The sequence below is a fragment of the Gymnodraco acuticeps genome, unplaced genomic scaffold, assembly GCF_902827175.1.
Source record: "Gymnodraco acuticeps unplaced genomic scaffold, fGymAcu1.1, whole genome shotgun sequence".
Taxonomy (NCBI): Eukaryota; Metazoa; Chordata; class Actinopteri; order Perciformes; family Bathydraconidae; genus Gymnodraco; species Gymnodraco acuticeps.
The window spans coordinates 48,172-71,653 of NW_022991264.1; the positions used below are offsets into that span (position 1 = coordinate 48,172).

The following is a 23,482-nucleotide window of genomic DNA, read 5'->3' on the forward strand; positions in this document are numbered from 1 at the left end:
CCTGTGCTGTGAAAATACTGCTGTAGCAAGAGAGCTTTCATTTATGATATTCCTAAGTGTCATGTGGGACAAGGAGAGGGAGTGTTTCTGTGGTCGACTCCAGTGAGACACACACACACACACACACACACACACACACACACCACACACACACACACACACACACACACACACACACACACACACACACACACACACACACACACACACACACACACACACACACACACACACACACACACACACACACACACACACACACACACACACACACACACACACGCACACACAGGGAGGCTGCTTGCTGTGGTTTTTGCCTTTGAAGCTCTCCACTTTCAAAACAACCTTCAGCAGACGTCTCTAATCCAGTTTAATACTGCAATACTACTTATGTGCAATAAATATATATATATATACCGCTTTATACTTATAATTATTATTACTGGCTGCTGTCCCTTAGTTAGACAATTCAACTTCTGTAATCAATCTGTAAATAACTGTCAGTGTTTCCCACAGATATGAAATATACTTGGGCAGGTGGTGGCAAGGGGGGGGGGGTGCGCGAAAAAAAAAAAAAGTTTTAACAACATTATTTATTGACTTTTCATTCCGGTATAATCATTTTGCGCAAAGATGGCACTGTTTGTCAGAGCACTTCATCCTACTGGGATTTCATGAAGAACAGCTCCAACGCCTGTGTGTATGGGAATGCCTCTGGTGCTGGTCCATTAACTGCCAGTGTTTCCCACAGATCTGAAATATACTTTGGGGGGTGGTGGTAGCGGGGGGGGGTTGAGGTGACGTGCAACAACATTAACCTTTCTGTTGGTCGCTTGTTAGCAGACCCTTCACGCGATGGCAGAGCGAACAGGTACAGGTACAGGCAGGGTCCATAATGATAGCCCTATAGTTTAAATCTACTACCCACACATGAACATATGGAAATGGGTTACTATTTAAAAAAATAAATGTATTTATTAATGTATTTAGGAACCTATCCATGTGATTTTTAGTGGGGGTCGACCTCAAATCCTCTAGGGGGGTCCAGGGGCATGCCCCCCTGGTGCATTTTGAGGGGAAAATAAAGAGACTAGATCTATGGAAACACCTATATTTAACAGAACTGTATACATTTCAATAATCATAAAATCAAGGCCATAACCAACAACATACCATTTCCAATATGAAAAAAACACTGAAACTTGTTTATTAATTTAGTTTTGGTTCATTTATAGTTGTGAGTGTGTCTGTGCTCCTGAATCAGCCTCTCCTGTCTCCCTCCTCTCCCCCTGCTCCTCTTTGAGGCAGCAGCAAAGACTAGTTTTCTCTCAACAAGTTTTAAAAGTGTATCTTACCTTTTTTCACCTAGTTAACTTTTTATTTATTTATTCATGCATATTTTACTAATCACATTACATTTCATTTAGCTGACGCTTTTATCCAAAGCGACTTATAATGACCGATTACAGGGACATTCTCCCTGGAGTAACTAAGGGCTAAGTGCCTTACTCAAGGGCACACTAGTGGTGGTGTTCCTGGCGGGATTTGAACTCACAGCCTTCCGATCTTCAGCCCACCTCACTATCCATTAGACCAATCACTACCCTCTCAAATGGAAATATGTGTTTACATAAATGGTGACCACACCGTTTGAGACCCACTGAGAACTTAGACTAAGTTAACTATCTAAACACTCAGAGAGTCCTTTACCTCACCTGAGCTGAGGTTATCCCGAGCTTGAATGACACACAGAGACCAATCAAGGGCTTTGATTTATGATCTGTATGACAGTGGCCATGTCGGCAGGCCACATCATGTGGACAGCCAGTCACCCTGTGTGAGGCAGGCCACTTAACAGGCCAGAAGGAGGCGAGATCAGAGCAAGGGAGCGAGGGATCATTGTCTACAAGTTAATCGATCGCAGATGGCGTCGTGGTCACGGACGAATAAAAAAAAAAACTATAAAAAAAAAAAAAAAAAAACTAAATGGGTCGCGAAATATACTTGGGCGGCCGTTAATATACCTGGGCGGCCCGCCCAAGTATAGTCTATGTGTGGGAAACCCTGACTGTGCATATAAACTTCCACTTTGAATACCATTACCTCGCTGCTATCACACTTTTTTTTCTTTTTACATTTTTGTAATTATTTTTGTTTGTTTTTTGTTACTGGATTTTGTAAATTGTACTTTCAATTTCTATCTTTAATATTTTATGCATGCTTCTCAATTAATATTAAGCTATGTTTGCCTCTTTACTCTATGTAACAAGGAGCATGTACTCTTTGTGGGACGAATAAAGGTGTTCTGTTTCTGGTGGATCTGAGGAGAAGCCCACCCTGATGAGATGGAGGTAAGTGGAGGTGTGTTTACCTGCTCCAGTTTAATACTGCAACACTAACTGTGCATATATACTTCCAGTGAGGTCAGTGTTTACCTGCTCCATGTCTACCTCGGCGCGGCTCTCCTTCAGCTCCAGATGTTTGTTCAGCCGGGTCACTCTCTCCAGCAGCTCCAGCACAGCGCTGCAGCTCTCCTCGCTCCTGGAGCTGCCGTAGTGAGACATCAGCTTCTTCAACGCCTTGTCGTCGCACCTGAACAACAACAGGTACCAGAAAGCAGAACGTACGGCATGTCAGGCTCAGGGATGTCAGAAAGGATTGGAGTTGAACTAACAAGGTCATATCTGAGTAACATTGCATCGTTATTTAAATCTGCTAATTGTTTTGGAATGAGTCCTAAAACCCTTAGCATTTTAGCACTTCCAGTTTGATTGTCTCAAAGTCAAAGTTTTTGTAACCTGTTTGATGCCTGAAATAAGGTCTGTGGTTAACACAAGCTGTCGGGATTTTCACCTTTTATTCTACGAGATAAAATAAATAGTTAATACCCCACTTGTAAATGTGTAATAAACTAACAAGTGGCTTATTGTCATCACGGCGAACATTAGCTGCGTTTATCTTAGCATTGGTGGCGCCAAGATCTGCGACAAAGATTTTCTTTATAGCCTAATGTTAGCTATTAAATTCTAGCAATTGCATTTAACCTTCAACAACTATACAAGTGCTGTTAGTATATGGAGAATATCCTTCTGATCCTTCTGATCCATCACTCGAATCACTTCACCACCAACGAACTGTCACAAGGGCAAAGAAAATCATTTCTGACCCCTCCCACCCAGCTCACCATGTCCTCCAACTTCTGCCCTCAGGGGGGCGCTACAGGTCACTGTCCGCCAAAACCGCCCGCTTCAAAAACAGCTTTTTCCCTTTGCAATACGGACACTAAATGGACTCTAAATAACCCCAATGAACAATAACAATCCACCACACCTTGAACTTTATGTTATATGTCTTTGCCCTGTGCTGTGTGTTGTACTTTTTATTGTATGTTTATTGTATGTTGAATTGTATGGAACAAGCTGTAATAATCTGCACTGAACACGAATTCCACCAGCCTGGCTGTGTGGTCATTAAAGATTCTAATCTAATCTAATCAAAATATCATAAAACAATTGTTTGGATGTTTAGTCAATGATATCATAACTTTTCGGTTAGCCTAGAAACATACGTCCTCCTTGCACCACTCTATAGCCTACATGGCAGCATTTCAACTGAATGTAACCTAGAATGGTTGCTAATCTCTAGCTTGGGTCTAACATGATCTCCAAGTGAAACAACACCAATTCCTGGTTTTGGCTATTAATCCTCCAGGCTCTCACATAAAAGGTTCATACATCATACTCCACATAGCATGCCATTGCTTAATGATACAGAAATGATCTGGATGTTTGCTACCTTTCCCCACAGCAGGACAGCTTGGTCAGGATCCTCTTCACCTCGTCCACCTGCCTCTGCTGATCCTCGGTCCATTTATCGTCTTCCTCATCAGACGCTGCCTGGCCTTCCACAGAACGAAACAGCTGTTCCTCCACTAGACGACAAAACACACCATTTATTGTTAGCATGATCACAATACCCATTTAACATGGAGTGGTACTGTAGCCAGAGGTTTAGGGAAGAACAGGCTCGAACATAAGCAATTAAACACCAATTATTGTCTTACTCCAGCTTTTCAAAGAGGATTGAACATCTATCGGCTTTGGACTGTTTGTTGGACAACACAAGCAACGAGATGTCACATTAGACTAAAGAAATGCTTATTTTAGTATTTCTCAACATTTTAAAGAACAAATGATAGTAAAAGTATATAACTGATATATGCACAATGGAACAAATGTTAGTCGTATAATCATCAGTTCATATTCAACCCTCCAGGAAGTGCACAAGACGTTGAAGCAATTGTTGTGGCTAAAGGGTGGAACTACAACCTGGTGTCCATCTTTGATGTCTTTGGGACCAAACATTACTTTTTCCCATTGACTTACATTGACAAAGAGATGTCTGTGAACCGGGGTAGTTCAACTACCAACGATAACTTAGTAATTTAAGTCATCATTATCATTGGTCCAAATGTCCAGCAAGATTTTCCAATGCTCCAAACTGTCAAAAGTTGTATATTATAATGTCCTGAGTTTTTAAGGTATTGGATCCACAACAGCAGCCTTTGTTGTGTCCCCTAAAACTAATAGTTTTATAATTACTCGATATCTCAGGACTGTTTAATTGCAAGAAAACCCCAGTCATCTAATACAATCTCTTTATATAGTCACAGCTATGATATAACATTACATCATTCACTTGTGGACCTTTCTTTGGACAGTATGTCTCCTTATTTATTTATTTATGTTGTATAATCATCCTATTTTGCTTGCCGCAGCTGGTTCATCATGTTCTGGTGTCTCCATGTTTTCGCAGTTCTTGAAATCAAGTAGTCTGCCTTCAGGAACCTCATGCAGAGCCAGATACACATGTTTAGTAAACACCACTCAATACAAGATGCAGGACATACATTCATGTTCTTTACACCACAGAGGAGTTTCATGGTAATCAGAGATGGCAAAAGTACACACATCCATTACTCAAGTAGAAGTACAGATACTTGTGTTTAAAGATACTCTGGTAAAAGTAGAAGTACTGACTAAACTTCTTTACTCAAGTAAAAGTAAAGAACTTTGAAATGTACTTCAGTAAAAAGTACCCAACTAGCAGCTGTTTTAAAGAGTACCTGACCTCCCTTTATATTAATAGAACAATAATGTCATTGTTAGCTAATGAATGTTTCCATGCTGAACAACGGCAACATGACAACGTTTCCATTGGTCCCTCTTCTTTAGAGAAGACCAGGAAATGATGGATACACGGATCGTGTTCAAATCAATAGGCACGCAATGACTCTAAAGAATAATGATCACGCACCAAACACACATTCAGACTAAAGGAACCAGCTGTTTGGGAAATGAGAGAAGTAGAAAGTACAGGTATTTGAGTTCAACATGTGAGAAGTAGAAAGTACAGGTATTTGGGTTCAACATGTGAGAAGTAGAAAGTACAGGTATTTGAGTTCAACATGAGAGAAGTAGAAAGTACAGGTATTTGAGTTCAACATGTAAGAAGTAGAAAGTACAGGTATTTGAGTTCAACATGTAAGAAGTAGAAAGTACAGGTATTTGGGTTCAACATGTGAGAAGTAGAAAGTACAGGTATTTGAGTTCAACATGTAAGAAGTAGAAAGTACAGGTATTTGTGTTCAACATGTCAGAAGTAGAAAGTACAGGTATTTGTGTTCAAAATGTAAGAAGTAGAAAGTACAGGTATTTGAGTTCAAAATGTAAGAAGTAGAAAGTACAGGTATTTGAGTTCAACATGTAAGAAGTAGAAAGTACAGGTATTTGAGTTCAAAATGTAAGAAGTAGAAAGTACAGGTATTTGAGTTCAAAATGTAAGAAGTAGAAAGTACAGGTATTTGAGTTCAAAATGTAAGAAGTAGAAAGTACAGGTATTTGAGTTCAAAATGTAAGAAGTAGAAAGTACAGGTATTTGAGTTCAAAATGTAAGAAGTAGAAAGTACAGGTATTTGTGTTCAAAATGTGAGAAGTAGAAAGTACAGGTATTTGTGTTCAAAATGTGAGAAGTAGAAAGTACAGGTATTTGTGTTCAAAATGTAAGAAGTAGAAAGTACAGGTATTTGAGTTCAACATGTAAGAAGTAGAAAGTACAGGTATTTGTGTTCAACATGTAAGAAGTAGAAAGTACAGGTATTTGTGTTCAACATGTAAGAAGTAGAAAGTACAGGTATTTGTGTTCAACATGTAAGAAGTAGAAAGTACAGGTATTTGGGTTCAACATGTGAGAAGTAGAAAGTACAGGTATTTGTGTTCAACATGTAAGAAGTAGAAAGTACAGGTATTTGTGTTCAACATGTGAGAAGTAGAAAGTACAGGTATTTGTGTTCAACATGTAAGAAGTAGAAAGTACAGGTATTTGTGTTCAACATGTAAGAAGTAGAAAGTACAGGTATTTGTGTTCAACATGTGAGAAGTAGAAAGTACAGGTATTTGTGTTCAAAATGTAAGAAGTAGAAAGTACAGGTATTTGGGTTCAACATGTAAGAAGTCAAAGTAAAAAGTCTTCAGAAAAATAAGCAGTGGAGTAAAGTACTGATACCAGAACAATGTACTTAAGTACAGTAACAAAGTATTTGTACTCCACTACTTCCCACCTCTGATGGTAAACATGTCTTACTTTTATCCGGGGTCGTCACAGCTCTTCCTGTCGGGGAACATCGGTCGTGTTGGGAGTCCGAGCAACATCTCTGGTTCTGCCTTTCACCAACACTCAGATCTGCCCTGGTGCTTCCTGGGAGTTGTAGTTTTGACACCTCCGACCTGAAAGAGAAAGTTAAATTTAGCTGTTTGACTCCCCATCTTTTCAAGTCCCTGCACATAAACTGGCACCGACCGAAGGGACTAGAAAGTGGCTCTTCAAATTCACACAGATGAGAAAGTTCTGTCCTAACCAATTGAAAAGATCAAAGAGAACATATCAAGTAACACAAGGCAGTGTGTATTAAGCCACATCTACAACCGCCATGATAATTTTATAGAGGCCTGTGATGTTGTATGCCAAATCTGGGTGGGGTAATTGAAGCCAGACGTTGTGTCTTGAAGGCATATTTACAGTAAAGTGGGTCAATGGTGGAGCGGTGCTGTTTCTGTGGAGTTAGCTTGCAAGATGTGAGGTAAAAGCTCACAGTGGATGGATAAAAGACAGATAGAGCACTGAAAATATTAAGCACATAAACTGTTTTGTAAGCTCTGTTTCATAGGGCACATGTATTCTATATGTCATGTTTTTCCTTACGTCAAAGACACATTCAAACTTGATACTGAAAAAAGACGGAGTGCAGTTTGCTCGGATCAATCTTCCTGTAATGGTTTGAATTTTCTACGTTTCTCCTGCTGTCTGCTCTTTTGTGCTGGGGGAAATCCGATAGGGGGCCTTTGTAAATCACAGAATAAGTGTTTCCAGATGATGATGTCTTGCTGAAAAAAGAAATCTCGAAAAAGGTTTTTCAGCAGCCTGACTCGCTGAAAAAGGAAAAAGCCCTCATACTCAGATCCTGTTGGCGCGAGACACACTTTGCTTTAACACAACATTATACGCTGCATCTGTGTACGAGTTTCTTTGTGCAAAAGCTGGGAGGAAGGAGTGACTTCACTGGAGGTCAATACTTGCAGCATGATTTCAGGCAATCAATCAGAGCGTCATGTTTAAGTTAGTGGGGGCCGTGAGGGAGGAGAGATTGAATTAGTTCATCAGGGCCAACAGCTGCAGTCCCTACGATATGGAGCTGGTGCTTTAAGTTTAATTACAATTAATAGTTACTGTAAAAGAATGTATGAAGTAGCCTAATCTGAGTATCGAAATATAAAAGTAATGTAACCTGATAACTCAGCGTTACTTTAGGATTACCTCAATATCAAATGCAATGCAAGTAAATACAAAACAATAGGACGTTCTTTAGTGTATAATGTAAGACAACAGAACAAAGCTACCTTAGAAAAGATGGCACCCAGATATTTAGGATACAAAATGTGTCGATAGGAAAACCTGCCTTTCATTCAGCACATCCAGGCAGTACCTATACACCAACAGTGGACCACATGAGCACATACTATAGTTTAAAATCTGAGCTGACAGAAAATACTCCGTTTCAGTTTAACACACACAGTTGAACACACACACACTATTTTATGAACATACAGGTTCACCTGCTGAATTAAAAACAACAAATGAAGCGAAGAAAGTGAAAACCATGAAGCAGATTCAGGCAGTAGAAGTATTCAGACTTAAAGTATTATCCTACAGAACAGAACAGCTCACAGAGAACAGCTGATGCTTTACAACAAACACTAGATGATATGTTTAGGTCACTGTAATCCTGCTAGAAATGGTAGAGTTTAGAAATGTAACAGTAATTTGATTTATTTATATAACTGTAAAGGAATACAGTTACCTTTCTTAGTATCCTGATTACATTATCCCGTTACATGAAATCCTAAACTCCCATAGTCTGGTGAACACACACAAAACCAAGCTGGTTGCTGTGGAGACGCTCTGGTATGAAGTGGTGGAAAGCTTTTTCAATGGTGTGACTAATTGCACTTTAATTGACAGCATTGGAGGGGGTGCAGCCCGTGTCCATTGAAAAGTGTAGCAAGGCTCCAGTTTCTGGCTCAGGCCTTTGAAATGTATAGAGGCTTAAAAATGTCTTTGTGTTTCGGAAGGAAAGAAGGATGACCTCCCAGCTGTCGGATTAAAAACTAGTTGTAATGTGTATTTTTTGTTTGCTTGAGATTTAGACTGATTTCCATCATGTGGCTGACAATAATGAGGTGTTTGTGCTGAGCATGGGAATTCAAACAGACAACAAAAAGTAGTCCAGACAGCCATAGTGGTCAGACTGTGGGATGCAGCACACATGGAGTGGTGCAGTGATTCTAACTGTTTTGTCTTTGTTCAACCCAGAAGTTAGCATCGCAAGGGCTCCCTCAATATTCCGTATATTGTAGAAAAATAAACGTTTGTGGCCAACACATGATACTTAAAAACGATTTGTTCAGCAGGTTAATCTCCATATGTTAACACCACTTTGATTTTTGAAGCGTAAATGCAATGGCCAGAAGTAAAGAGGTGCAGCGAGAGGAGATTGCATTATTCCACTCAGAAAAAGTTCTTTCAGTCGGTCTTCATTTGAAAGCTGCTCAGCGATGGAACTCAATCCCACCTCCAATCAGAGACCAGACCACATTCACTTTATTTAAATCAAAACTCAAAATATGGTTAGTGAGGAATCAGCTCTGCCAACACTGACCCAATCTCCTGCTCCGTACAACCCACCGCCTGTGTTCAGCTCTGCCAACACTGACCCAATCTCCTGCTCCGTACAACCCACCGCCTGTGTTCAGCTCTGCCAACACTGACCCAATCTCCTGCTCCGTACAACCCACCGCCTGTGTTCAGCTCTACCAACACTGACCCAATCTCCTGCTCCGTACAACCCACCGCCTGTGTTCAGCTCTACCAACACTGACCCAATCTCCTGCTCCGTACAACCCACCGCCTGTGTTCAGCTCTACCAACACTGACCCAATCTCCTGCTCCGTACAACCCACCGCCTGTGTTCAGCTCTGCCAACACTGACCCAATCTCCTGCTCCGTACAACCCACCGCCTGTGTTCAGCTCTACCAACACTGACCCAATCTCCTGCTCCGTACAACCCACCGCCTGTGTTCAGCTCTGCCAACACTGACCCAATCTCCTGCTCCGTACAACCCACCGCCTGTGTTTTAACATGTTCTTTTGTTTTATTTGTTTTGTTTTAATGTTCTGTATTTTAAATTGTTTTATTTAAGTATCCCAGTAATGTCTGTTGCATGTTTTAAATGTATTGCATTTACTTGTTTAAAATGAAATGTGTTTTAGGTTGACTTTTAAAATCTGTCCAGGGACTACAGATGAAAAATAGCCTCTTGGCTAACTCTGGCACGTTTACAGAAATGTTCATTAATGTGCAGTGTCCCTGTTAAATACATGAATAAATACAAAAATAAAAAGCTAACGTTAGGCTACAGACAAACTACATCACGGTTGCATGACTACACATCTCCACCACTAAGCTAAAGGCTTGCTAATGCTAATGTTCGCCTTGATGACGTTTCGTAGTCTCATTTAGACCGTGTTAGCAACCAACAATTTAATGACACATAGAAGCTTCGGACATTCGCGAGTGGAGTATTTAATGATGTATTTTATGTCATAGAAAAATACTTGAAAATCTCTCCAGCTCGTCTTTACCACAGACCTTATTCCATACTACCAACCCGTTCAAAAAACCATAGACTTCCAGAAGAATACTTTTGCCTGGTGGGCAGAAACATGAATCAAAATGAATGCTTATTTTGCTACAATGTATTTTTGCCTCTTTTAGATCGTTATTTTGGTTTTATGGCACTATTACAGTATGAATATGTCTGTCTCAAGATCCCTGTGAGGCCCCACACACAACTAAGACTACTGATTAACCAAATGTACGCCATGCAGTAAACAGACACAGTTAGCAACAAACATATAAGGCAAGTCAAATGTCTAGCAGCCAAAGAGACAATCTTTTTCTCAGCAGGTGGTGGAGTCCAAAACATTGCCCAAAGGAGAGTGAATGATGAATCATACACAACTTATCTGCTATTTGTGTAAGCCATGTAACTTTGTATGGTTAACATTTGAGTGCTTTGTGTTTCTGTCAGCTAATGGCAAAACAATGTCATATCTTTAAAAGCATTTTGTGTTGCTTGCCTTTTGTTTCATTTAGAAGATACATTACACAAAAAAATATTCTAAGGTCATAAATCAGTTGGAGTATTAAGAGCGAATTAAGTTGTATGTAAACCTCGTTGTTGGTCAGGAAGTACTAGAAGTGGAGCAGAAAGATCATCAATTCAACATTTCCTGAACTGTCTGTATGACCTTCCGCTGTCTTTGATCAGTTCCCTGTATCAAAGGCATATCTTGGTAATGGGGGTATGTTACACAATCCTTCACAACAAAGAAAAATACATCTTTTCATTCTTACATTTGTTTTGGCTCAGACAATAAAGCTCTTGGCAGAGAAAACGCACATGCAACGGTCCAGTTGAACACATGGAAGCATATATCGCTGCCTATATATCAGGTTAATTATTCCAACATCCCTTGAGGCACACACACTAGTACACATGAAGAGCTCTATTGTGCTCCGTCAGGGCATTTCTAATTAATAGTATCCTGTATTCTGCCTTATTACCAGCAGTGTGAAGCCGTCCTGTAGGTGGTGGGGGGGGGGGGGGGGGGGGGGGGGGAGCTGCTGTTTGTTGTTAGAGCCAGGACACCCAGAGTCTTCCCTATGTTTATCACAGCGTGGCGCTCAACTGAACTTTCCAGAAACAAACCCCAGTGAAGATTCTAGACCAATGTTTCTCGGGAGGCCTGTGATGGGGCCGGATAAAGACAGTGTTCAAGATTTAAAGGTCCCGTGACATGGCCATCTCTACTGATCATAATTCCATTGTTGAGGTCGACTAGAATAGATTTCCATTGTTCAATGTTCCAAACTCACATTGGTTTCTCAAACAGCATCTCTGTAAAGTATGTGTATTCACTCTCTGTCCTACACGGCCTGTTGGAGCTCCTGCCCCCCCCCCTCCCTGTGAGCCCACTGTGCTCTGATTGGTCGGGACGTTGCGAGGCTCGTTGCTGCGAGGAGCGGACAGGTTTCCGGGTCGGCGATACAGCGAGAACAAGCCAAACTCATCCTGAGCACACAAACACTCACAGCCGAAGTAAAAACAATAAGTGTGGCTTGATATTGAGAAAGAAAGTCAATGGGTCTGCGGAGAGCATTTCTCCACCATCCCAACTCGTCTATTACCAGCGTTCAGAGAGCTCTATGCAAGTCAATGGGACTCCCTGTTAGTTAGCCAAGGGATCCTGGTGTGGGAGGAGCTCCAAGGATTGGTCCATTTGGGCCAATCCGGTCATTTGTTGTTGATCTGGGAGTTCACACGTCACAGAACCCAGGAAGCAAATAATGGAAAAAGAGAAATCCCCAACGAGGCGTTCTGGGGCAGCACAGACAGGTCTTCTCTGTGTTAGAGTTTTACTCGCTACAGGGTGTACTTTGAGGGTTTGAGACTCTGCAGACCGTTTACATGCAGAACAACCTTCATAACACAAGGGGACGGGTGATAACCGGAAAAGCATGACATGGGCCCTTTAAATCATAGTGCATTTAAAAAAAACATAAAATACCATTATTGCATCAAGCCGTTGTGTCCCTGGGCAAGACACCCTAATTTGCTCCTGTGGGTTTTGTCCACAGTATTCACTGTTACATGTCTAACATGTAGTATATGTAATGTAAAGCAGTCCAATAAACGTAATGAATTATTATTATTGGTTTGATTTAGTAACAGAGTGTGTGTCGATTACTTTTTCTTTTGGCCCAATATACAGAACATTAAAAGGAGTTTGGGGAAATAAATACATCATTTATGCAGACAAACTTTGTTTTTATTTGATGCGTAATGTTTGTTGGCTCGTTGTAGTTACAGAATTTGTTCCAGTAACTCAGAGTTAACTTATTTAATGAAAACACTTTTTCAGTAATGCTTTAGTAAACTTTGGCCAATGCAACAACACAGTCTCTGCTGCAACACTTTGCATTATCATAGATGTATGGGGGGCCACTGGGGGGTCCAAGCTCAGCCCCTGTTGTCCCCCCCCAGAACCGCCCATCAACACTCACTGTCTACCCCCCCCCCCCCCCCCCCCCCCCCCCCCTCTGCCTGAATAGCCATTTCCTCCCTCAGGTGTCATCGGTCACTGGCAGCCCTCGTTCTCTGCAGAGGTCAAACACGAGGTCACGCTGTACCTGAGCTTGAACTTGAGTTTCTGTCGGAGTTGGGGTCAGAGGTCATGTTTACATAGCTGACGGCTATTAATCAAGCCCTCTGGGTCACAGCCACACAAAGAGGGGGTTTCTGGGATACACAGCAGCTCCAGGGCTGTGATTAGTTTCCAGGAGCTGAGGATTTAATCCAAAAACCCAATGGCTGTAACCTTTACAGAGGGGAGCTTTTCTTAGCAAGTGCAAAAACCCCAAAAGCCAAATAAACGGGGGTGTTAAAAGCAGAGGGATGTATACAGGGAGAGCAAGTGGGTGGCATACATTTATAAAATATTTTGTGTGTGATGTATTTCTGCTGATGCCAGCATACCTCTAACCAGACAGAGGGAAAGCAGGGCAGTGCTTCACGGTGAAAATGAGCCCATTTGGCAGTGTGGGTTATTGAAATCTGATCAAGAACAACATTAAGGCAGCAGAATGCCACGGGTCCCAGACATCCCTCTAGTGTGTCCTTTCCACATTATTTAAAGGGTAGGAATGCCGTGGAAGCACCTGCTCCACACAATGCTGCAGCTCTCAGATAAATGGACAGCGAGACCCTTTCCCCTTTGCTTTCAGGCGCCACGCAGAGAGCATGAAAGGCTGCAGATTACTCCTCCCCTGGGGCCTGCCTCCAGAGGGCCAGGGGTCACAGGCAGACAGGGAAGACGTCCGCAGGCGAGCCGATAAAACGGAAAGCGAGTTTAAAACGGAAAGCGAGTTTAAAACGTGCGCACTTGAAGACATATGTTCTTGGGTAGAAGTCCCTGGACTATAGATGGAGACACCTGGAATCAAGAGCACAATACAACTGAAGCAGTTCTTGATGGAAGATGACCAGGGTTCATTTAGATGAGTGATTTGTTGCTCCACTCTACATCTCTTCTTCGGAGCAGAAAAACAAGATGGAAAGTTGAATGAAGCCATTCCTCTCTTGCAAAACATGTCCGTCATTTCATGAACAAACAGTTGAGTGTTTGCTTCTTCCTCCAGATGGTAGGCTTTCCTCCCCCTCACTCCTTTTTGTTCCTCTTGCTCTGCTTCCTATTGTCTAATCCCTTTGGCCCACAGAGCTCTTTAGGCTACAGTGACTGATTGAGACACCCTTTACGTTCTGGAGTCAGAAGACAGTGACACTTTTAGACTATCCCAAAGCGAGCTAATCAACTCCTGTTAGAGGAGCGGCTCAGTGTTAGTCTCAGCCACGGCTGTGTTGGCGTACAGTCCAAAGAAACCACAAACACGTTATGCAACAACACACATATCTTAAGTTTCCCCGATGACCTCTTATAACCTGATTTTGATGAAAACTTGAAAAGATCTGGATCTGAAATTCAAACCAAATGCTAATAAACACTAAACATGTAATTAAAATGTTGCAGTAAAATAAAACACGTCTGTAAAGTAGATGCTAAGCCTAACGTAGCACATATAACCACAACTTGTAGTTTAACAAACAAGATGAGTGTTAACTAATTATCTTTACAGGTGCTGGTTGACGTGTTGCTTTTGGAAAGAGCCTAGCTAGCGTCTTCCTAGTTTTCAGTCATGTAGTCATTTCCATAAAGACATCGATCAATCTTCGCATTTAACTGTTGGCAAGACAGACAAAAAGTGTATTTCCCAATGTGTCGAACTACTCCTTGAAACATCCCCAAAAGTCTTTCCAGGAATTAACTGATGCCAAGTCAAATGGGTGGGTATTCCAGTGTTTTAGGCTGATAGTAGGAGCTCATAAGGATCCTCATCTGTATTATCAGCATGCTTAAGAGGAATCCTCAGCATCTCTGAGATCCAGCAGCATCTCGTTTAATCTCATTACTTGTCACAGCAGTTTAGAAATAAGCCACAGGGATAAAGTTAAGTTTATTTCAACAGAACCCTTGACACACCTCAGCATCTCAAAGCGGGACCAGGTCATATTCCAGTGGCGGACTGGCCATCGGGACGAATCCAGATGGGCCGGTAATGAAGTGGGCCGGTCGGACGATGTGGGCCGCCCCCGTCGACAATTTACTAGCGGTATTTACTTGCGGTACCGAGGTGGGCCGGTCGAGAGTCCCGGGCTGATTTTTAGTCCCAGTCCGCCCCTGTCATATTCAATGTATTTTAAGACTTAGTTATGACCGTGACACATATGACGAGACAATGTAGGATGTCTTCCAGTTAGATCCAATTGCATTTAGACTTTATGTGCTGTTTTGCAAGACACAAACAAATGTGTGTTGTGATTGGATTTACTTTGGGAAATAAACCCTAACTTTACTTCTCGTATCCTCAGCGATTAGAATTAGTTCAAATGTTTTCATGCAAATAATAAACCAACCAGACTCAGATACATCTACACTATAGTCCTCAAAACTTCCTGTACTAGGCCAAGAAATGGAAAAACGAAAGTACAAAAACACAAGTGTTACGAGAGGATATTTCAAATCTGGGAACATGGCAGCAAAGGTGACATGTTTTGCTTAGCTCTTATTCGTTCTGCAAACCAAACTGCTCGGTGCTGATTGAAAAAAACAAGTGTCTGATGTGCAAACAATGCAGGTTAGTGCATTGTCCGAATGCCGCTGCCGATACAGTATCTATTGCAGCTCATATTAAATATAAGATCGACAACTTAGACGTCCATGGTCTCTAACACGAAAACCTTTCAGAACATATTACATTACTAACGACACATGATAACGAAAAGACGACACACAACCAGACGCCAACATCTATAGATAGCTTCCATTAACGTAATGTAAATGTTTCATTAATGGTATTGTCCATTACTAAGTTAATCAAAAACAACACGCTCTCAGATGATCTAGTGGGGGAACTAAGAACAACAATTTCACCATCAGCCTTAGAACGACTCATCTGTAAATGTAACTCCTTCAGCAAATTAAATGCAGACAATGTATGATCCTTATTAAAAAAACAAACATTTAAGGCTTATCTAACCCTAACCCTAACGCTAACCCTTGTTTAAACTCTCCACAATGACAATGGCATAGCATGTGGAAAGAATTCTGACTTCATTTGAAGGTAAATCAGAGTCACAAAGCATTGCATCTTACTGAAATCTTAAAGAACAACACCTTTAACTGGTACCCCCCTTTTCTAACCCTCGATGAGACGTGACTGAGCAAGCATTGAGGCTTCAGTGGGAATATTCATGGAGCTTGGTTGCTAAGATCCATAGGACGGGGTGGTATTGTTCATTTGGGAGCAGAGAGAAAGACGTGAGCACAGATTGATGAGAACGGTCAGTCTGCGGAGGTTTCACTCAATGGAGCTCTCTGCTGACAAGTCAGAGCCTTTGTGGGATTGAATTATTTGCCATTAGGCTATCAATGGAAGGGCAGTGAAAAGACTTTTGGAAACACAGTCTGCATGGATTAGTGGAGTTTAGGGTTATAAGAAGGCTAGGGAAGTGTGTTGGTTAGAATTACAGGTAGTAAGCGTCTGGTTGCATGCGTCTCAGAGTCCGTAATAACAGCATTAGGTAGATGTTCAAACTATTTAGAGAGACATCTGCCACCTAAGAAGTCCAGACACTGATTATACGTTTGGAGTTGCGACAACAGACACAGGGATAAACATTAAACCCAATGGCTTTGTACTTGAAAAGTCCAATTACACCCTTACTTCCACCAAAATGAGTAGTTCTCGACAGAAGCAGAGCTCAGGCAGGACCCACACACGATGCCCGCTAAGCAAACTCAAACACAACAAGGCTAAAAATTGGTAAAGTGAACCACATCAAGCCTTCATAAGTGGCATGGAAGAGTTTTCGAGGCATTAAGCCAGAAGTAAACAGAGTCATTTTACTCTAGGAAGGATTATGATTCATTACGGTTCATTTTGGCCACAAAGGCCTCCCTAATGCAGCAACCTGCAGACAAGCACTCTTTCTCCTGTGAACAGACAGACACTTGTTTTGCTCAGGGTTTGACAGTGGATTGGATTTGATGAAGAGGTGAAAAGGTCTTTGTCCCTGCCACTAAAAAAGCAACAACTGTGACCCTAAATGTTTCTTTTGGTGCATCAACATGCCGCCAAGGTTACATCGCAAGACATTTTTAAAAGGAACAGCTTCATTTACATTTTCTGGAACCTAAAAGGTTATTTCAATATTTTTCAGGACAGGGATATTGTCAATGCCACTTAAACTTTCTGGCAATCACATGGCCCTAATATTCAGTTATTATGTAAGACCAGAAGATGCATGTAAAAAAGTCTCTCCTAATCCAATAGTGGATGCGATTATTGATTTCACAATACCTTTTTTATTGATCCGATAATGAATAGTTTGGGGTTCCATACTCAATGACCACGTATAAAGGCAATAGCTTTTCTACCCATTCCAAATGCCAACACTGTCAGGGTTTGAGTTTTGTTGTGTCTAGTTGTGGGGTTATTTTGCTGTTCTGTTCTCCCTGTCATGTTTTCCTCTTGTTATATTGTCTGGTCCTTCTGCCTGTGTTTTCCTCCCTGTCGTTAGTTCCCCAGTGTGTCTGATTGTCTGATTGTGTTCACCTGTTGCCCTTGTGTTTCTCCTCCCCTGCCCGGCTGTTTGTCGTCTCGTGATTACCCCTCCCTGTATTTAGTCTTGTCTCTTCCTGTGTTCGGTGTCGGTTCATTGTTTGTTTTTCCCGTCACTCTCCATGTCAGTCATCGTCAGCTTTTTGTATTATATCTTCCTTGTGCTTCCTTTGTGTTTTTGCCATCAGCTTTTACAATAAAGCTCGTTTTTGTTTTCTAGACCAACTTACCTTTTTTATTAGTCTGCTTTTGGGTCCTACCTTTGCCAAACCGTAACAGAATAAACCGACACCGAACACAGGAAGAGACAAGACTAAATACAGGGAGGGGTAATCACGAGACGAGAAACAGCCGGGCAGGGGAGGAGAAACACCAGGGCCACAGGTGAACACAATCAGACAATCAGACACACCAGGGAAACTAACGACAGGGAGGAAAACACAGGGAGAAGGACCAGACAAGACACAGGGAGGAAAATACAGGGAGAAGGACCAGACAAGACACAGGGAGGAAAACACAGGGAGAAGGACCAGACAAGACACAAGGAGGAAAACATGACAGCACAACCCCACAACTAGAAACAACAAAACTCAAACCCTGACAAACACTGCTGCAAGCCACCTCTTGGATCTTTCCGAAATACATCTGAATAAAAAAACAATAAAAACGGACTTTATTGAATCTCCCATTAGATGGTAGCAGTTCATATTCTCTGTTCAGAACATGCTTTGGGTCCCAGGTGATGCTGTTGGACAGGTTATTATGGTATGCTGAGTCATCAAGTCTCTGACAGGGTTGAACAACAATCTCTTACCTGTAGTAGAGGAGCTCTGACTCCAGCTGCAGGATGTGTCTCTGCAGAACTGGAACATGATTGGCTTTGGCCTCCAGTTCCTTCACCTTCCCCAGACCGTTGAGCAACGCCTGCCTGGCCTCCTCCACCTTCCTCCTCATGCCCACCTGCTCCCTCTTTAGGGTTCGGTTGCAGTCCTCTAGAGCAGCCACAGTCTCTCTAGAGCTCCACAGCTCCTGCTCCAGTCTCTCGTTACTCAACATGGCCTCCTCTGCATGTCGCTCTCTGGATCCTCGCAGCAGCTCGATCTCCTGGATGATGTTCTGCAGACTCTTCAGGTTGCTGTTGCTCAAACCGTGCTGGGCTTCTTGTGTTTGGAGAGCAGCGACGCAGCTTTCCTCTGGTTTATGTTTGGAGTGGCTCTTCCATAGTCCTACCTGAAAATACGATAGCATCAAGATATTATAATATCGGTTTTCTTTTTGTATTACTGCCGAGTTTTATTCCATATTTTATTCCATTCTATTTCTATGTAAATACTGCTATACTTTACAATATGTTTTTATCATTTTTTACATTTTTTAATGTTATTATAGTTCTCTATCTGTGTTTTTTTATTTTTGTTTTACTTTTATGTATGCACCATGACATCAAGACGGACATTTTGGGGACATTTTGAATTGGCCCTCAGCTAATTCTGAAAGTATAATGAAACACGGCCCACAAATGAAACTTGTGCTTGTCTTGTATTGTACTTCTTAAATAGATATGTGAACATATATTACAGTATTCATGTGTTAATAACCCCATTTTTAAAAAATAAATTCAGTCAATTAAAGTTGCAAACATTTTCTAATAAATCTAATTTGATAAGAAATAAGCCCAATGACTTATTTGAATAACAAGCGTGAAATATACCCTTCATATTACCCCTAATGATGAGAAATCTGAGGCTGCTGTTTTAAGGAATGAGCTGCCAACAAAATAAAGTAAACCCTAAGGAGAACTGTCATGTAGGCGGTTTATTTTTTCTTAAAGCATATTCAAGTAACAAGCATTATTGAACTACTTTTAATTAATTTAGCTGACTTATAACTTAACTTATGAGGCAATATACCTCCACTCTAGTGAGGGGTCCAGCCCTTCGTATATTTTCTGTATGTGGCCCTCGGTGAAAAAAGTTTGGACACCCCTGCTTTTGGTAAATGGACTGTATTTATATAGTGCTTTATCTGTACAACTCCTCAGTTAGCATTCACCCCTTCACACACATTCATAGAGTTCATACATTCATACAAGATGCCTCCTGCTCAAAGGAAGCTAACATTCACACACTGTTGGCTGTGCAATTGGGAACAACTTAGGGTGAAGTTACTGAAGTACATATCTTTCCCAAGAGCACATCTGCAACATGTCGATAAAACAGTCGGCATGATGACTGCAGGGGCTGGAAACGAATCCTCAACCTGATGACTTATAGATAAGTTGGAAACAAGAGCTTTTTTGGATTGTCGGCTGTGGAAAATCTCTCATACGGTCAATGATGAGTCTGTAATGAATCATTACTTGGAATTCAATACAAACGACTAAAGGCTAATGATAATAAGAAATGTATACTTGTCAGTTATAACTCAATGGTTTGCCAGGTAGTGATTGATGTGATGATTTAAGAGGACACCTTTCTTAAACTAAATATCTTGGTTTCTTATCTTTTAAGGTTACATTGTTCTGTTGTTTTACATAATACCCTTAATAAAAAACATCTTAATATTTATGTATTACTCTTTTATTGATTTGCATTGCATTTGATATTGAGGTAATTCAAAAGTAACAGAAAGTAATCAGATTAGGTAGAAGGCTACTTTTACATTATACGAATATCAGTGGTGTAAAGTAACTAAGCACAATTTTGAGATACTTGTACTTTACTTGAGTATTTCCGTTTTCTGCTACTGTGTACTTCTACTCCACTACAGTTCAGAGGTAAATGGTGTACTTTTACTCCACTAAATGTATCTAATCCCTTTAGTTACTTCACAGATGTGGATGAATGATGTGAAATATAATCAAGTGTTAAATCAGACTTTAGTTCCACCTGGAGTAAATCCACAAGCTACCCTGCAGTATACAAAGTCATTCAAACTAGCTGCACCTTCACCAGCTTTGAGAACACTTTCATGATCAATCATTATAAAACATATCATATATATTATTCTGAAATGGACCAATCTGCACAACGCCTACTTTTACTGTCGCTACTTTCACTATATTTAGATGAGAATACTTTTCTACTTTTACTTGAGGAACATTTTGAATGCAGGACTTTTACTAACAGAGTATTCCTACACTCTGGTACTTCTACTTTTACTCAAGTACAAGATCTGAGTACTTCTACTTTTACTCAAGTACAAGATCTGAGTACTTCTACTTTTACTCAAGTAAAATATCTGAGTACTTCTACTTTTACTCAAGTAAAATATCTGAGTACTTCTACTTTTACTCAAGTACAATATCTGAGTACTTCTACTTTCACTCAAGTACAAGATCTGAGTACTTCTACTTTTACTCAAGTAAAATATCTGAGTACTTCTACTTTTACTCAAGTACAATATCTGAGTACTTCTACTTTCACTCAAGTACAAGATCTGAGTACTTCTACTTTTACTCAAGTAAAATATCTGATTACTTCTACTTTTACTCAAGTACAAGATCTGAGTACTTCTACTTTTACTCAAGTACAATATCTGAGTACTTCCACTTTTACTCAAGTACAAGATCTGAGTACTTCTACTTTTACTCAAGTACAATATCTGAGTACTTTTACTGAAGTACAATATCTGATTACTTCTACTTTTACTCAAGTACAATATCTGAGTACTTCTACTTTTACTCAAGTACAATATCTGAGTACTTCTACTTTTACTGAAGTACAATATCTGATTACTTCTACTTTTACTCAAGTACAAGATCTGAGTACTTCTACTTTTACTCAAGTACAATATCTGAGTACTTCTACTTTTACTCAAGTACAAGATCTGAGTACTTCTACTTTTACTGAAGTACAATATCTGATTACTTCTACTTTTACTCAAGTACAAGATCTGAGTACTTCTACTTTTACTCAAGTACAATATCTGAGTACTTCTACTTTTACTCAAGTACAAGATCTGAGTACTTCTACTTTTACTGAAGTACAATATCTGATTACTTCTACTTTTACTCAAGTACAAGATCTGAGTACTTCTACTTTTACTGAAGTACAATATCTGAGTACTTCTACTTTTACTCAAGTACAATATCTGAGTACCTCTACTTTTACTCAAGTACAAGATCTGAGTACTTCTACTTTTACTCAAGTACAAGATCTGAGTACTTTCTACACCTCTGAAGATACATGCCTGCTTTTAGAGTTGCAGCTTTTCTAAGCAGAGTTAAGCCCTCTCCTTCTCAGCAGAATAAACATGTTGACCCTCTCCATGGCGCTCACCTGCAGGGCCATACAGCGGGCATCGCTGCTCTGTAACGCGGCTCTCATGTCCTCGATCAGCTCCCTCAAACTCGCATTCTCATCCTCCAGCTTCACTACTCGGTCTTCTGCTTCCTCCAGAGCCACAATCTCCTCATAGCACTCTTTGGTGCAGGATCCCAGCCTGCAGCCGGAGGCGTGCCGACCCTCCGAGGCTTCACCCAGCCCGGCAGACAGCAGCTTCTCCCGCCGCCTCAGAGGGCTCCTCAGGCGGATCTGAGTCTCGATGTGCTCGCTGTCCTTCCCCACCAACAACCGGCCGTTTTCATACTGACACCCCGCCTTGGTGCTGAAGTATCCGCACAGTTTGGCGTGGAAGTGTCTGAAAGTGAGCTCGCTGGGTAAACTCTCCAAACTGCATTCAGTATCCACCTCTTTGTTCAGCCCCAAAACTTCACACAAGATGTTAAAATCCTCCACGGAGACTTTTCCTGCGCCCTGGTAGTCCATGTGATGGAAAATCTCCTGCAGGTATTGATCCAAGCCGGTGGCCAGAACTATGATCTCGTTCTCCACCCCCCGGTCCAGTCCGTAGTGGTAAGCCAGGGTGCTCACTATCCATTGCGTCCGGCGCGCGGGGCGGCTGTATGGATCAATGGCATCCATCATTTGTGCGTAAAAACATCATATTCCCTCAAACTTAACACACTTACTTTGTTTCCTCCAGCATTGCCCTGTGTGAGCTCTTGTTCCTCCTGAAGCTGTGCGCACACTGGAACTGAAATGAGACAAACGGAGCACATTTGAATTTAGCCATGCCCCCAAAACCCCAAAACCAGGGGTCCCAACCAGTAAAACACACACAGCTTCACTATAACTCTCTTACTGCCGTTTGCCGCAGTGTAATTGCCACCAGGTGTGTAAACTTGTGTCATTCACTCGGTTAGACCTTGTTAAGATGTAAGATGCCCCAGAGACTAATATGCAGTGTTTCTCCAACTGCCTGCTCTTTACTCGAGAGTTACACTGGCTCATAGGGCTTTGTGCACAATGTGCACCTTGCTGCATCCCTGATTGTAAGATTACAAAAAATGTATATGAAAATGTTTTTTATTATTTCTAAAACATAAGATTACTAGCAGTTTTAGAATGTTACACTACATTTTAAAAATAATAATGCTTTTTGGTTTTATTTAGACATACTTTCAGGAGATTTAAACAAACTATACTGTTTCTTGTTTTTTAAGGATACATTGTTGTCCTATACATTTTGGTAAAAAAACATTTCTTGGATTTTAATTTTCTCTTGTTTTTATTTGCTTTCCATTTGATCCAAGTAATCCAAAAGTAATAGAAGTATTACAAATGTTTTATATATTTTGATACTTAGATTAGTTTATTGTTAACATTTTACAGGTAAGTTATTTTTACGGAACACATGTTTAAAGTTACCCTTCAATTTGAGCATGTTTACTGCTGCACTCAAGTCCCCCTCGTAAAAGTTACCAACCAAATGTGTTGCTTTAATTGTTCATTTGATGCTGTTTTTTTCGACAACTCTCAATTTGGTTTTACAATATTTCTTATATGACGTTAAATTCTAACACATCTTGAATTACCCTGCACGAGAAAATTAGTTTTTCTGTCTTGATTTGTAGCGTAATTGCGATAGTTCCGACAGTTTGTGAGGCCAGTAAAAGCCTCATGTCCGTCCCTACAGCGGTTGTTGTCATGGCGACGCGTTGCACTCAAGAGATTATATTGTGTGATAGGTCGAAACTTTACTTTACTCTCAAATAACTTGTA

At 40.9% G+C, this 23,482-nt stretch overlaps 1 protein-coding gene across 1 annotated transcript in view; it reads right to left on the reverse strand.

Moving 5' to 3' along the window:
- efcc1 (EF-hand and coiled-coil domain containing 1) overlaps positions 1–22,453 on the reverse strand; it is a 29,145-nt gene extending 6,692 nt beyond the window's left edge. Inside the window, exons 1-5 of the mRNA XM_034239816.1 lie at positions 21,698–22,453; positions 18,232–18,647; positions 6,643–6,785; positions 3,796–3,931; positions 2,436–2,592 (exon numbers count right to left, since the gene is read on the reverse strand). Coding sequence (XP_034095707.1) covers positions 2,436–2,592; positions 3,796–3,931; positions 6,643–6,785; positions 18,232–18,647; positions 21,698–22,345 — 1,500 coding nt within the window. The 5' untranslated portion in view covers positions 22,346–22,453. The remainder of the gene's footprint in view (positions 1–2,435; positions 2,593–3,795; positions 3,932–6,642; positions 6,786–18,231; positions 18,648–21,697) is intronic.
- Positions 22,454–23,482: the final 1,029 nt, after the last annotated feature.